General features: G+C 35.7%; 1 protein-coding gene and 1 long non-coding RNA gene across 3 annotated transcripts; one reads left to right on the top strand and one right to left on the bottom strand.

The window, feature by feature from the left end:
* Positions 1-7,382: 7,382 nt before the first annotated feature.
* LOC120088660 (autophagy-related protein 8C-like) lies at positions 7,383-15,550 on the top strand. Of its 2 annotated transcripts, XM_039046074.1 has the most exons (6): positions 7,383-7,480; positions 7,568-7,620; positions 8,261-8,316; positions 8,414-8,466; positions 14,974-15,092; positions 15,236-15,550. In XM_039046074.1, exons 2-6 carry the CDS (start codon positions 7,584-7,586, stop codon positions 15,328-15,330), a joined length of 360 nt encoding a protein of 119 aa, XP_038902002.1. In that variant the 5' UTR covers positions 7,383-7,480; positions 7,568-7,583; the 3' UTR covers positions 15,331-15,550. The 2 variants fall into 2 exon arrangements, with proteins under 2 accessions (XP_038902002.1, XP_038902004.1); XM_039046076.1 differs by having other exon boundaries at positions 7,400-7,620; positions 14,974-15,154.
* LOC120088662 lies at positions 15,519-16,931 on the bottom strand. Its single transcript, XR_005484999.1, has 2 exons — positions 16,775-16,931; positions 15,519-15,948 (listed from the first exon to the last, which is right to left on the bottom strand). It is a non-coding gene; the product is annotated as an uncharacterized LOC120088662 (long non-coding RNA).
* Between the last annotated feature and the right edge of the window lie 276 nt (positions 16,932-17,207).

The following is a 17,207-nucleotide window of genomic DNA, read 5'->3' as shown; positions in this document are numbered from 1 at the left end:
TGATGTCGGTTTACAAACTAAGTGTTTGTATTATGCATTGGTGTTTCTATTCCTTGGTTCAGATTTAGTCCAACATTTTCAATGCGAATGTCACATGTTTTCCTATCTCTAGAGTGCATATGTTGATTACAAATAACAGAATAAAGACGCAAGTAACTTTATTACTAAACCTACTATGCGCTTTGACTTGATGCATTCTATAGTTAAGTGCCTCTCTCGAGTGATTTAACTACTTAATAACTTCAATCAACTGATCATAATGATTTAAGCATGGGTTTCAAACATTCATTAAGTCAGAAAACTAGCAAACATGGGCAAATTCGAATGTAAACATATGGATAAGTGATGAATAATCAACAATTGACTTAAAGATAGCAAATATTTGTACAATAATTTCAGTTTGAAATACTTAAATGTGAAATGGAAGTGAGATGTAAAAAATAAGTCAAGCCGCAAAGTCCAATTTCTTGTTCTCTTTGATTCGATTTTAATGCTTGTTCAACCAATTTGGTGAAGAACGTGATGAAGACTCCTCTCTCGAGCTTTATCTCAAATAACTCCTCCTGATCAATGTGAAAATGGGTTTTCCCTCCTATCTCCTTCTTGCAGGCGGTAGTATTGAACTAAAGTACCAACTGACTCTCTAAAATGTCTAAGTATTTATTTATGTAACTGGTTAACTCTTTCTTCAGTAGCTAACTTCCTCTTTTATAGGTAACTCTAAGCAAATTGTTGACAGGACTTCAATTAAATTCCATACCCTAAGTCAGCCGCCTGCCACCTCTGAGACATTCAGACACCGCCAGTCAGCTGCCCATACCTGCAAGTGGTGATTTGATAGAAGAAGTGCAAGTCAATGTATCATTTCTCCATCGAACATCCTTAGATGTATAGCCCTTACGTCAGCCTGGTCTGCAACTCTTAGTGAAATTTCCTCAATTTTTGCATTAAGATGTGTTAGTGAAGTAGATTTTAACTAAAAATGTTACTTTTGAATGAGTTAATGGTGTGCAAGGAATTCTATGCATTTTTCCTTAGAATGAATGTGTTTTTATCAATAAAGATCCTAATTGTTCCAACTTTTAAAAGACAATAACTTGTATTTCTACAAGTTATCAAATAACACAAAAAGAAAAAGAGAAAATAGAATAATGATAAAGAAATAATGAATGAAAACTTATAAGTGTAGTATATAAAAAATGTAAATAAAATATAACATATTGAAATAAAAGGTGTGTAAAAGGTAGTTGTTAAGAATAATGAAATTTCTAGAGCTTAATCTTGTCTTGACTAATCTTATATAGAAAACATGTTGAGTAGTGGATGATGAAGAAACCAATCCAACACTTGTAGATTAGGTGGAGGTGATGAAAGTGAAGTAAGCTATTCTCAAGAACAAGTTATGTCAAAAGAACAGTATCTGAATGGGTTTGCACAACGATTGACAGAGAATTTAGGAGCAATGCAAATAAATCCTGAAAAGAAATTTGGGATTGAACGACTTAAATCCCTAGGAACAGGTACCTTTGAGGGAAGTACAGATCCAGCGGATGCTGAAGCCTGGATCACCTATATTGAAAAATGCTTCAGAGTTATAGGTTGTCCAAAAGATCAAAAGGTAACTTTAGTAATCTTTTTATTGAAAAGACAAGCCGAAGATTGGTGGAGAATAATAGAAAATAGAAGAAGAGAAGGTAATGAACCAACATGGATAGAATTTCGGGAAGCTTTTTATGAAAAATTCTATCCACGTTCATTTCATGACGCGAAACGAAATGAATTTCTACAACTTACACAAGAAAACTTAATAGTAGCTGAATATGAACAAAAGTATACTAAACTGTCACAATATGCTCTGGATATTATTGAAGATGAAAACGAGCGTTGTAAGAGATTCAAAGCAGAGCTAAGACAAGAAATTCGGACTCCAACAACTGCATTTGATGCTTGGGAGGAATTCTCAAGGTTGGTGGAAGCGGCAATGAAAGTAGAAAAGAGTCTGACAATGGGAAAAAATGGAGATGGAGATGGTTCAACAAGAAAACAAATAGGAAAGAAAGTTACTTGTAATTTGCATTTGAGGGAGTAAGTTTTTTTTAATCTCGCCAACTTCTTCTTTTTTTTTTCTTTTTGCAAAGGGTGAGTTTTTTTTTCCAGCAATGCTTTGATATGTGACCTTCGCCTTAACACACATAGGGATGACCCCGAAAAGGTTTAAACAACCATATTATATCAGTACTTCTTGATCTACATAGGGATGGCCCCGAAAAGGTCTAACAATCCTATTTGATCAACATAGGGATGACCCCAAAAAGATCTAAACAATCTTATTACATCCCTTCTTGATCAACATAGGGACAACCCTAGAAAGGTTTAAACAAACCCTATTACATCACTTCTTGATCAACATAGAGATGACCCCAGAAAGGTCTAAACAACCCTATTACATCACTTCTTGATCAACATAGGGATGACCCTGGAAAGGTCTAAACAACCCTATTACATCACTTCTCGATCAACATAAGGATGACCCCAAAAAGGTTTAAATAACCCTATTACATCACTTCTTAATCAACATAGGGATGACCCTGAAAAGGTCTAAGCAACCCTATTATATCACTTTTTGATCAACATAATGATGACCCCAGAAAGGTTTAAACAACTCTATTACATCACTTCTTAATCAACATAGGGATGACCCCGGAAAGGTATAAACAATTCTGTTGCATCACTTATTGATCAACTGACCCCGGAAAGGTCTAAACAACCCTATTACATTATTACTTCCTGATCAAATAGGGATAACCCCGAAAAGGTCTAAACAACCCTATTACATCGTTACTTCTTGATCCTTTATAGGGATGACCTCGAAAATGTCTAAACAGCCCTATTACATCGTCACTTCTTGATCAACATAGGGATGACCCTAGAAAGGTCATTCTATTACATCACTTCTCGATCAACATAAGGATGACCTCATAAAGGTCTAAACAATCCTATTACATCGTCACTTCTTGATCGACATAAGGATGATCTCAGAAAGGTCTAACAACCCTATTTGATCAATATAGAGGTGACCTCGGAAAGGTTTAACAACCTTATTTGATCAACATAAGGATGACCCCAAAAAAGTCTAAACAACTTTATTACATCGTCATTTCTTGATCAGCATAGGGATACCCCAGAAAGGTCTAAACAACCATATTATATAACTTTTTAATCCACTATTATATCATGGCTTTGTTTACATAGGGATGACCCCGGAAAGGTCTAAACAACCTTATTATGCCACTCCTTGATCCGACTTTGAAGATGAGACAGATACGCCATCGAGTTTTGAAGATGAGGCAGATATGGCATCCAGCTTCAAAGCAAAGTTGGGTAGACTAGACTGTCTCTCATATGAGGTGGAGTTAGACAGACCGAACTTAATCTCGCATATGAGGCGGAGAGACGGACCGGACTTGATCCCGCGTATGAGGCACAACCACGTAGACTAGACTTGATCCTGCAAATGAGGTAGAACATCACAAACTAGACTTGATCTCACATATAAGATAAAACCTAACAGACCGGACTTGATCTCGCATATGAGGCGGATCCAGGCAAGACCGGACTTGATCTTGCAGATGAAGCGGAGTTACGCAACCTTGACTTAACTTGCATATGAGGTGGAACCAAGTAGACCTGATGTGATCTCGCATATGAGGCAGAGCCAGGCAGATCAGACTTGATGAAGTAAAGTCACACTAAACTTGTCTTTCTGCCAGTTTACATTGGACTTGATTTTTCACCTTCCACATCAGTCTTGACTTTTTGCCTTCCACGTTAAGCTTGATTTTGCGACTTAAGTATATAGATAACATCGCAAAGCCTCCAAACTTGAGTATGAAGATGGAGCATCGACGAAGTCTCCAAACTTGAGCTTGACGAAGCATCAGAGAATCCTCCTCATTTGAACTTGAAGAAGCATTGACAAATCCTTAACACTTGCTTATTAAGAAAGCTTCAGCGAAGTCTCCGAGCTTGTTTTCACACATTTCACCTACCTTGTGGGAAATGTACAATTACGTTGCAGGATGTTACTATTCAGTTTGGGTTATAAGTGGACGAGAACCTTTGACAAGTTCATTACAATATGATTGGAAAACTGTTTATGACGAGCTCTTGGGTGTTCTACCAAATGATTTGAAAGGATTAAGATTGAGTATCCCGTTGTTAGCATCCCAATTTCTGGAATTTCCTCCCGATGCCAACAAAATCAACATACGTAGGTATGCACGAGCATGCATTATGCAACTTATTGGAGGATTTTTGTTCGCTGACAAGTCGAACATCCTGGTACATCTTATGTTTCTCCCTCGACTATTTGATTTCAAGCATGCTGGTATGTACTCATGGGGTGGTGCCTGTCTTGCATGGCTATATAGAGAACTTTGTCGGACTACTAATGCATAAGCGTTGGAAATAGTGGGGCCATTGATACTACTACATTTATGGGCTTATGATATATTTAAAATTATAGCACCACTAGTCCAGTTACAGGCCCTAGGTCATCATCCACTAAGTGCCCGGTATTATTCATTTTTATATATTTATTTCATTATCATTTTAGGTAAGAATATAAGTTAATTGTATTTTTTTTTTTATAATTTTAGATAGAGTGGTGTATTAGATGCCTCTGAATAGTCAACAAATATGTTACTAGTATATCGAAAAATATTTGATAGACTGATACACAATCAGGTAACAAATGTATATATAAATGAATATTTAAAAATTTTTTGGTGTATAATTATCTTTTTTTTTTGTTAGCTTAACTGGATGCCATACACGCAAGATATTTGGTCATTATTACCTGATTATTGTCATGATGGTTAAGATATCTGGTTGACCGTTAGCCCTCTTATATGCTTCCATATAGTAGAATGACATCATCCAGATCGTGTGTTGAGATAGTTCGATCTGCGACAAAAGGTACCTTCATTGTGCTATACATTCCTGGCACTACACCAGATTGATTTGAGAGGTAAGCACGACCAAGACTGGCATCGAATTCATGCAGAATATATATCCTACTGGCGTGCACGTCATGATCGTTATGCACAGAGAGAATTAACAAATGGACCAGCTATGTCAGATAACCATTTTTTTGGTAAGATTCAATCACGAGGCGATTTATCACACCTAACGACGCTTACTATTACTGCATGGTAAGAGATTTATAGTCTTACATTTTCCAAATATATGATATGAATATTATTTAATATTAATTTTTTCATCGTACTGAATAATTTTATCCAAGATGTACGACCAAACATTGGTTAACGTAGAAAATATTATTCAACAAACAAGACGACTCAATGTTGTTGACACTGATCGAAGACGTGTTCGTCGTAGACAACAACGACAACAAGGCGAAGCTAATTTAGAGGCACACTATAGGGTAAGTACCAGGGGTCGTCTTTAAACTTTATATAAACCTCTATTTTGAAATTAAATAACTAATTTTTCTTTTATCTATTTTTTTTTATTTGTAGATAGATGTACAACTTAGTCAAGTCAAAATTTTATTTTTAATATGGGTGTAGACGAATTAAGTTTTGATTGCATATTAAATGTACAATTAATTTTAGTAATGAAGAAATTTGTTAGTTATTTTTTTTTTTAAAAAAAGTCAAAATTGGAAAAAAAAAACACACACACAAAGGCAATGTGGACTCAGTCCACGAGTTTGTCGTTGACCAGTCCACCGGCATGGACATGGTGCTGACTAGATTAAAAGGTAATTGTGTACCAAGTACACGATTATCATCCCTCCAAAACAGCCTTATTTCTGTCAATACTTTCCATTCCCACATATTTTTGAAAAATTTTTCCTATCTACCCCATTTTTATCATTAGTTTGAAAAACCACTATATTCTTAAACTTAACCCCTATTTACAACTTTTTTCATTGACCCAGATATGATCATCATTCCCCAATCCCCATGTTACAGCTTTGAAGGCTTTACCAAGACACTTTAATGGTGCTTTCACATAAACAATCATGCGAGTAATGTACGTCCATGTTACAAACAACTTCATTCTTGGTAACACTAATAAACAACTTATTTAATTGACTATAACTCAACTAGTTAAAAAATATGTCTTTTAGTTCCACCAAAAGGTTAAGAGAATAAATCCTACCCCTAAAGGTGTCCGATTTTTCCACGGAATGGAGATTCTATGATAGACGGGAATGGGAAAAAAATCTCCGTGAGCTAAAAGGGGCGGGGGACAGGGATGGGGAATGCTCTCCATCCCCGTCCTTGCCCCCTCTCCTTCCCCATCCTCACCTCGATTAGCCTCTATTTATTTATTTAGTATAACTATTTAATGTTATGTTGTTATTATTATTATTATATAAATATTACATTTAAATTTCAAGTTTGTTTGTTTATTGATCAAGATAAATTGAATATTTAAATTTAGATTATATATATGCTCATAATTTGATTTATATTTAGTTTTTTCTATTAAAAAATTGATTAGTTTTTTAGGCCAAAATTTAAGTAATTTATCTTTAAATTCAAATTGTTATATAAAACTAATCATAATAAATAATTTAGCGATAGAGTTAATTATTTAATTAAAATTTTTCTACATATTAGTGGCTTAAATTAATTAGGTTTTTTTTTCAAAAAAACTAACGGGAAAAAATTCCCGCAGGGAACTTTATCCCTGCAAATTCTCTACGAGGAATCCTTAGGTCGATCCTTGTGGGGAATTTCACGAGATAGGAATAAAATGAGGAGTGAGGATGGGGACGATGAATGACATCCTCAGCCCCATCTCGTCCCGTGAGCATCTCTATAGGCTATATCCTCAACGTGTTGTTTAACTATTAAAGAATATCTAATTACGTACAAAGATCCTTAAAAGGACCAAGTTATTGTCATCACAACCTAAGGACAAGGAGAATTTTTTTTTTCTAAGACACTCGTATGCCAATTGAGACACGTTCGCTTTAACAAGAAATAATGAACTGCATCCAAAATTGGGTCCATAATTGGCTCGATCTATTTGGGTTTGCTTGGAAAAAGTATTCATGGACTGATTATGAGGAGCTACATTGACAAATTGGTCAGTCTAGTGAATTGGGTGGTGTGACAAAGTAGTAAATTTGCTCAAGATATGATGTATTATGGGTTGTATAAGAAATTTGGGCCGCATGTTATTAAAAATTCAAATCTGGTATTGAAGTGTTCTATTGGTCTGGGTCGAATTGATGAATCATTGACCTTGAGCTGGACTTGGGTCCACCTTTAGACTTTTAGGCCCGATGGACAGACTAATCAAGAAGCGCCCAAGTAAGAGAGAAAAACGACTACGGAAATGGTGATTGGAATTGGGACTTGTAAATACTCATTGGAAATCCTTTTTTCTCATTCTCCATCGGTTTCGTTTTAGTAGAGCTTCTCTCGCTGCCTTTGATTTGGTACCCAATAACTCGGTTCCGTTGCCTGCCGATTTCGAAAACCTCTTTTGATTCTTCTCTGTTCTTTTGATTTTATTTTGGCTGCAGGAGGCTTCTTCTTTCGATGGCAAAAAGCTCGTTTAAGTTGGAGCATCCCCTGGGTTAGTTTTTCCTGTTCGTACATAAATCAAGGGTCTTATTTTGTGGTTTCTATCAAATCTTTTGAGGGATTTTTCTTAGTTTTGAACGGTATTTCGATTCCATCGCTTGATTGCTTTTAAAATTCTTCATACGCCATGCTCGAAATGATTGGGCTCACGCTTTGTTACTTCTTATTATGGCTTCATTGAATGGTTGAATTCTGATATGGACGTTTGGCTATGAAAGTATTAATCTCTTTAAGCTTTGTACCGGTTTATTTTGGCTTCAGTTTTTGGTGGGGATTTCTTGTACTCATTGTCATTCATCCGAGCGTTAAGTCTTAAATTTTAATTGCGATGTTAAATCACTTGCTAAACCCAAAAGCTAAAGCTTATAATTAGGATACGATTAATGCTTTACATATGGGTTTGATTGATGAGACTCAACCCAAATACTTATGTTGTATGATGAACAACATAGGATTAAAGCAACCAATAAACTAATATGTGGATTTTTTTTTTTCCTTTTTGGTTAGAATGTTTTTTATAATCAATTACATCAAGTGGAAATTATCACGGCCTGATACTCATACTTATGAATAAACACTAGAGAACATAAGAAATTAACATGAATTTTGAATTGACATTCTGAATATTCCAGAAAGAAGGCAGGTTGAATCTGCTAGGATTCGAGAGAAGTATCCTGACAGAATTCCGGTATGATCTTTGTAATTTAGGGATGCATGCAATTGTCTGAGCATTCTTTTAGTTGTAATACATTTTTGGTTTAATGTTTGTTGATTAACTGGTTCAGGTGATCGTGGAAAGGGCTGAAAAGAGTGATGTGCCAGAAATTGATAAGAAAAAGTAAGTAGCTTTCTGTTTTCTTACTAGCTGAAACACATTCAATTCTATTTAGGAAATCACCTTGTTCCTTTAATGTGCTTTCCAAATCTATAAATATCTTTTAAACAGAAAATACGATGAGTCAGTTTTGTGGATGCTTAGGGAATGCTGAAATGCTATACTTTACAGTGTTTTAGCTTGATGGCCACCACATTTTATTATTGTTCTTAGTGTTTTAGCTTGATAGCCACCACATTTTATTATTGTTCTTTTGCATTGGAGTCCTTTTTGTTGTTAGTGATAGATTCTGCTTTGTTCTAGGCTTGTTCTTTATACGTCCTTGTATTCTTTCATTTTGTTTAAAATAAAACTTCAATTCCCCCCACCCCACCACACACACACACACACAAGGTCTATTAAGTGCTGTGTGGCTTATCTTATTGAGAAGAAGATCATTTGAAGTGATAGTTATTATTGTTTGTACATGAATTATACTTGGTGAAATGGTTCAAATTCCACCATTTTCTTGGTTTAATGATGTCCGAGCTATTTGAATCCCCATATCAGGTTCAAAAGAATTTTGTTTGTTTTTCTCGTCAAGGTTGTATGATTGTAACATGTTCAGTAGCACATTAGTCGAAGAATCACGTGTTAAACTATGTAGGGATTGAATGTGTTATAGTTCTATTGTTAGGGCTTTCCATTATTGTAAATATCTTGTAAATATCTTGAATTTGAAGTTATTGATATTATTGTTTATACATGATTTATACTTGGTGAAATGGTTCAAATTCCACCATTTTCTTGGTTTAATGATGTCCTAGCTATTTGAATCCCCATATCATGTTCAAAAGAATTTTGTTTGTTTTTTTCGTCAAGGTTGTATGATTTTAACATGTTCAGTAGCACATAAGTTGAAGAGTCACATGTGTTCAACTACGTAGGGTTTTCCATTATTGTAAGTATCTTGTTATATTTTCCTTTTCTATGCTTTCCTTCTTTGTTCACTCTTGTACATTTGTATATATTCATATCTTTGGTGAATGGAATAGAGTATTCTGATTCTCTCTCAAATCTAAGAGTTTTTCATAGTATCATAGGGCTCTAAAAAAAATATAAAAAATTAGGGTTTTGTGAACCTTAGGGTTTGGAAATTTAGAACCTGTTTGTGTTACATCTAGGGTTTTGTGGAGGGGTGAGTTTATACTTTTGCTCACCACCGCTGTCTTCGGTCTGTTTGTCGTTGTCAGTTGTCGTTGTCGGAAAAAGGGAGGGTCGTTTTTCTTCGCTATTTTCGACACCGCCTAGTCTATCGAGGAGCCCAGCCGCCGACCTACAGAACCCCAAAGTTCGGCATCCATTTGATCAGCGCGTAAGGCTCATGCTGCCTTTTCCCTTGTGCTGTTAATCCACACGCGGCACGTGCGCCACCGGTTTAGGTTCGTCTTCTGTGGGTTTCCTTGGTTTTGTTGACTCTCCTTGGTGGTGTGTTTGTTTGGGCTATATACTCATTGTTTATGGTTCATTGAAGAAAAAAAACATCTCTTCGGTAAATTAGGGTTTGCTTCTCTTCTGTCTGGTGTTTCTTTTTTGAGGTAGTGGCTGATAAGAAACAAGTAGTCATGTCTGAGATGGTTTTTATGGTGTCAAAAGTAACTGAACACAAGTTGAATGGATCCAATTACTATTCATGAAGATCAAATGTTCGTCACTTTATTAGGAGCATGGAGATGGATGATCAACTATCGATTGATGCTATTAAAAAGATTTGGTGGCGGGACGATTCAAGAATGCTTCTACAAATCAAGAATTCTATTGATCATGAAATCATTGAATTAGTAAATCACTACGAATCAATCAAGGAACTATTGGAATATTTGGATTTTCTTTATTCTGGAAAAGAGAACATTAATAGAGTGTTTGATGTTTGTAAGACTCTATATCAACTTGATCAAGGAGAAAAATCTCTCACAAGCTACTTTATGGAGGTTAAAAATACATGTGGAATTCAATGCCTTGATGCCAATCAACACGAATCCAAAAGTTCTAATGGCTTATTGTGAAAAATTGTTTATCATGAGTTTTTTAGTTGGTCTTGCACGTAAATATGAGATGGCCAAAAGATCAAGTGTTAAGCTCAAATATCTCATCATTGGAAGAAGCTTATACTCGAATACTTCGTACAAAGAAACCACCAGCAGTTATATCATCTGATTATGATTTGGTAATAAGGGGATTGAATCAAATAGCTCCAAAGGTCATCCCAACAACTGAAGATCAAATTCAGGAGGTGTTGTTTGTTATTACTGTCGACCTGGCCATACGAAACGTGAATGCAGAAGATTGATGAATAAGAGTCAGAAGGTGCCATCTACACATGTCGCTTCTACTCCTGATAATCTTGACAAGTCAATTAAGAGGAGTTTGTTAAATTCCAACAATATCAAAAGTCATTGACGACATCATCTTCTACTCCCATTACGATCATCGCAGAGACAATTAACATCTCTAAATACCTTCTTTCCTCCATGTCAAAATGGGTCATTGACTCTGGTGCTACAGACTATATGACAGGTAACCCCAATTTATTCTCTAACCTTTGTACATCTACCTCTTCACCTAATGTTATTGCAACTAATGGGACTTCCACTCCTATTTTAGGATCAGGAATCGTTCATCATACTAAATCAATTTCTTTGTCATCAATTTTAAATTTACCACATTTCTCGTTTAATTTGATTTTGGTCGGTAAACTCATTTGTAATCTTCATTGTCGTGTCTCATTTTTTTTTTCTGGTTATTGCTTATTTTAGGATCATTACAACGAAGCAGACTATTGGTAAAGGGTGTGAATTTGGAGGTCTTTGCATCTTTGAACCACAAATACCTATAGCCATCACATGTCTAGCATGTTGTCTCCCATTGAAGAGCATTGTTGTTTGGGTCATCCGTCTATCTTTGTGTTGAAGAGTCTTCGTATGCAGCTTCAACATTTGTCTTCTTTAGATTATGAGTCATGTCAGTTTGCTAAATTTCATCGTTTGATTTTATATCCTCGAGTTAATAAATGAGCTAGTGTTCCTTTTGAATTAGTCCATTATGATGTTTGGGGTCCATGTCCTATTGAGTCCAAAGGAGGGTTTAGGTATTTTGTTACATTTTTCTATGACTATTCTTGTGTTACATGATTATATTTAACAAAAAATTGTTTTGAGTTACTTTCTCACTTTTGTAACTTCCATGCTGAAATTTGAACTCAGCCTAATGTTCTCTTAAAATCTTACGGAGCGATAATGCTAAGGAATATATTTCTCTCATGCACTCATGTCTTATTTAGATGCTCATAGCATTCTTCATCGATCTTCTTGTGTCTATACTCCATCTCAAAATGGGGTTGCAGAACGAAAGAATCTTCATCTCCTTGAGACAACAAGAGCTTTGATGTTTCAGATAAATGTTCCAAATTCCTTTTGGGCTGATGTTGTTTCCACAGCTTGTTTCTTAATAAATCGCATGCCCTCTTTCATTCTTAAGGATGAGATACATTTTCGTACTTTATGTCCCAAATAACATTTGTTTCCTATTCCACTCAAAATATTTAGTTGTACTTGCTTTGTTTGGGATGTTCGGTCTCAACATACCTAGCTTGATCCAAAGTCCTTAAAATGTATTTTCCTTGGTTATTCCCATGTTCAAAAGGGTTATCGCTGTTATTGTCCTAGTTTAAATAAATATCTTGTCTCTCCTGATGTCATATTTTTTTAACATTCATTTTTTTCATCGTTGTCTCTCTCTTCGAATAAGAGTCAGGGAGAGCATAAGGAATTAAAGGATGATTTCCTTGTCTACACATTGTTTCCCCTTCCGATCCTCTTTCTTATTCATTTCTACCTGTGGCAAACTTGGCAAGTTTGTCTTGCTTGCCATCGTCCCCGTTTTGGCGTGAGTTTCTTCTAGGTCAGGAAGTCACTCGTACCTCTACTCTTCTAGCCATCGTTAAGGTCTATACCTGTCTCTTATACACATCTAGATGTGTATAAGAGACAGGTATTATCCTCGACGACAACCTCCTTCAGTTCCATGCCTTATACCAGAGGCTTCTTTGTCTCCTTCATTTCCATGCTCTGTACTAGAGTCTTCTTCATTATTGGATTCGGAAATGAGTGATGATCTTCCTATTTCTCTTTGTAAAGGTAAACGTAAGTGTGCTTGTCCTATTCCTTTTTTGTTTCATATAATCATTTGTCACGTTCCACATGTTCATTCATTGCATCCTTAGAGTTTGTATCCATCCCTAAAACTGTTCATGAAGTTTTGTCTCATCTTGGTTGGTGTGTCGCAATGGTGGAGGAGATGACTACCTTAGATGATAATTGTACTTGGGATTTAGTTTCTCTCCCTGCAAGAAAGAGGCTAGCGGTTGCAAATGGGTGTTTGCGATTAAGTCAATCCTAATGGTTATGTTGCTCGATTAAAAGCACGACTTGTAGCGAAAGGTTACGAACTTATGGCGTTGACTATGCTGATACTTTTTTTCATGCAACAAAAATAGCATCAATTTGATATTAAAAATACATTTCTTCATGGTGATCTTCAAGAAGAGGTGTATATGGAGCAATCACCAAGGTTTGCTACTCAGAGGGAGAATGGAACGGGGTATTGCCTTCGTAAATCTTTGTATAGATTAAAGCAGAGTCCATGGGCTTGGTTTGGTAAATTTAGTTAGGTGATTGAAAGATTTGGAATGCGGAAGAGTACATCAGATCATTCGGTCTTTCTTAAGTGATCTGAGGGTAATATCATCTTATTAGTTGTATATGTTGATGATATTGTGATTACGGGTGATGATGCTTTAGATATCCAATCCCAAAAGACCTTTCTTCATAGTCAATTCCATACAAAAGATTTGGACATGTTGAAATGCTTCTTAGGAATTAAGGTAATAAGAAGCAAGAAAGGAATACTATTATCATAGAGAAAATAGGTTCTTGACTTGTCGATGAAACGGGGAAGCTAGGGGCTAAGCCATGTAATACCCCATTGATGCCCAACTTATAACTCACAAAAGATGGAGAACTACTAAAAGATCCTGAAAGATATAAGTGGTTAGTGGGAAAACTTAATTACTTTACAGTCGCTCGATCCAACATAGCCTATTTAGCGAGTATTGTGAGTCAGTACATGTGATGCCCTACAGTTGATCACTGGGCTGCATTGGAACAGATTCTGTGTTATTTAAAGGCTGCTCTCGGGTGTGATTTATTATATAAGAATTATGGTCATGCTAATATTGAATGTTTCTCAGACACCGATTGGGCAGGATCTAAAGAAGACAGAAGATCAACTTCAGGATATTGTATTTTTGTTGGTAGTAATTTGATTTCTTGGAAGAGTAAGAAACAAAATGTGGTGTCACGTTCAAGTGCAAAATCAAAATATAGCGATGGCACAGTTTGTGTGTGAATTGATTTGGATATATCAACTTCTTGTTGAGTTGGGATTTGAAATCACCACATCGACAAAGTTGTGGCATGATAATCAAGCAACATTTCAAATCGTGTCTAATCCAGTATTTCATGAAAGGACTAAACATATTGAAGTTGATTGCCATTTTGTATGTGAGAAAATTCAACAAGGTTTGGTATCTATGGATATTTGAATACTGGAGAACAATTAGGAGATATATTCACGAAAACATTGAATGGAACACATAGATTATCTATGTAACATATTGGGTATGATCAACATATATGCTCCAACTTGAAGGAGAGTGTTATAGTTCTATTGTTAGGGTTTTCCATTATTGTAAATATCTTGTTATATTTTTCTTTTCTATGTTTTCCTTCTTTGGTCACTCTTCTATACTTGTATATATTCATATCTTTGGTTAATGGAATAGAGTATTCTAATTCTCTCTCAAACCTAAGAGTTCTACATGATGGAAAGCAATATTCTAAGACAACGTTATGTACTAGTGGGAGATATGGGTGGGTAAGTTTCTTTTTTTCTTCCAGTAGTAAAGATGATGAACAAATTGCGTAGAAGTCTGATAGGAATGATATTAGGATATTATAAGGGCATTTTAGTAATTAGTTAGAGAAGTTTGTTGTGGAATTTAGTTATAAATAGAGTGGGAGAGCAAGGAAGTACTTGGGCATTGATTCAGTTGGCTCATGGGTTAAGAATCTCAAGAAAGGGATAGTCCAAGTTCTTCAAATTATTTGGTTTATCTTATTTACCTTTATATTACATGATATTGGTTCCTATCTAAGTACAACAATGCCTTTTGAGGGTCAGGCTATGTTTCTGAGCCTTAAAATGGTTAACATAGAAGAATTGCGAGGATCGGTGTCGAAAACAAAGATTTCAAGGAATGATTTTCAGAATGATTTTCTTTTCCTCACTTAAAAAACACTTTTCTAAACGCTTGAAAACTCATTCCAAATAAACTCTTAAACGTAGGAAAGATCTTTCTTCAAAAGGCTGGTATCTAAATGAAAGTTATTCTACTGTCTGCATTGATTGCAGATATTTAGTTCCTGCTGATTTAACTGTTGGTCAGTTTGTGTACGTGGTCCGAAAGAGGATCAAACTCAGCCCCGAGAAGGCCATCTTCATTTTTGTGAAGAATATTCTGCCTCCTACCGGTGAGAACATGAACATAATTTCTACATGTTAGGAATGTGTTCTTATCAAACCAGCACAAAATGTATGGTTTCAGTTTAAAAAAAAAAAAAAAAAAAATCATATCTTGCACAATCTTCACATTGTCATTTTTCTTGTTCTGCAGCTGCTATGATGTCTGCAATTTACGAGGAAAATAAAGACGAAGATGGTTTCCTTTATATGACCTACAGTGGGGAGAACACATTCGGGGCGTGCTAAAACACAACAAGATGCAAACGTCTACAGAAAACGGGGAAGGGGAAAGGATCATATCTGCTCTTTTACATTCTCCTCATCCCCATCACTCCACTCTGTTTTATCCCTTAAAACGCAATCATTCTGTATAGTTTTTTTAATTTCAATTAACGAAAACTATTACCTATTTGCATTATTCAAAAGTCACGCTGTAAATAAGGGGAATTTATAGCAGTTTGTGATATGGTATCATTTTGTCGTTTGAAGCTCCATGAACTAAAAAAAAAAATCGGATGACATATTGGGTCTATTTTCACAAAACTAAGTTATATTGAAGACAAAAAAATGATGAGAGTCCAAACATATATAGAATCATTTGGCGACCTTTTTCTGGTACTGATTCTTGACCCATTTGATGCCTACTGAAGTTCCAGATTTCACTTTTTGAGCACCCACAGTTGCAACAGCCTTTGCCTTCACAAATCCAGCTGAGGCTGCTGCCTTTACCTCTGCCATCTTCTTGCTACTATTGCCATTACTGCTTCCTTTCTTTGTTACTGCCTTGTCGTCGTCGTCTTCAACTCCATAATTTCCCGAACCCCACTGATCAGCCCAGCTTGGTGCTTTGCTTCCCATTTTGGACTATCAATTTCCAAAAATTTTATCAAAAACAGCTAGGTGGAACAAGAATGAATTGAGTTATAATTCTGAACTTAAAACAATGATGGGTTCTTTCTGTCAAATCAAGAAAATCTTGTCATATCATCTTTCTAGATGATCCCATTGAATAGAAATCAAATCAGCGACAATCCGAAGAAAGTAGGATATACAGAACAAACAAAAATGGAAAGGGAACAACAAGGGCCAGCCAGCCTATCAAATCAGCTACCGACAATCTTCACCAAGAAGAAACAAAATTCATTATATCAAATTCATGTATCGTAGAATATGAATTTGTTAATCTTATAGATTGTCCTAAAACCAAAACCAAGACACCTGTAAAATTTGAAAAACCAAAACAAAGACAGGCATGAAACAGGGAGAGAAAAAGGAGAGGGAGGGGGGGAAAGGACGAAGAAGATCCTTTTATGAGAAAATCAGATGAGATTCAAAGCATTGGGAACAAAACATATATAAATATCATTTGCTTGATTCATCAAACAACTGAGCAACAAAACCCTAAAATCACTTTCCAATCGACACCAGATTCAAATTAATAAGCGAAAAACAACAAATTACGGAAGTTGAAAAGTCGTATTCAAGGATCGAACCGGATATAAATACAGCTCTACCAAAAATCAAAGAACAACCAACTATCAAATCGAACTGAAGAAATCGAAATTAAACCATAAGGAAAAGCTGAAAGAAAGATACGTACGCAACGCAAATAGGAATGAAAAACAGAGAAAATAAGAAACGTGATGCGATTGGGATTGGATTGGAAATGATCGGAGGGATTGAAAGATACCTTGAAATTGAAGTTGAAGAGGTTGGTGAGGAGAGGGCCCAAAGGAAAGGAATAGACAGAGGATTGAGGAAGAAGATGGAAGATGAAGGGTTGAAAAGGAAAGAATGTGGTGAGCGGTTAAGTAAAGTAAATGGTGTGAAGTGGGGTCGTCCACTTTTAGTTGGCTTCCAAATTCCAAGCTGTATCTTCTCCTTTACACGTACCTACCACGGCCTGCCTTTTTTTCTGTGCCAAATACTCTATTTAACTCTTTTTTTTAAAGCACAACAATGACGAGAAAACTTCTTTTTTTTTCTACAAAAATAGTCTTTAAAAATTATATGGGATTTGTTGATATGAGGTTTCTGGAGTACAAAAGTATTATTGTAGTTTGATTTGATATTATGTGTGATCTCTAGTCGAGAGCGTCTTGAAGTCCAAGTCTTTTTGAAAG

The sequence above is a fragment of the Benincasa hispida genome, chromosome 10, assembly GCF_009727055.1.
Source record: "Benincasa hispida cultivar B227 chromosome 10, ASM972705v1, whole genome shotgun sequence".
In the NCBI taxonomy this organism is placed as follows: Eukaryota; Viridiplantae; Streptophyta; class Magnoliopsida; order Cucurbitales; family Cucurbitaceae; genus Benincasa; species Benincasa hispida.
Note: the sequence above shows the minus strand (reverse complement) of the source record. Positions and strands in the feature narration are given on the sequence as shown.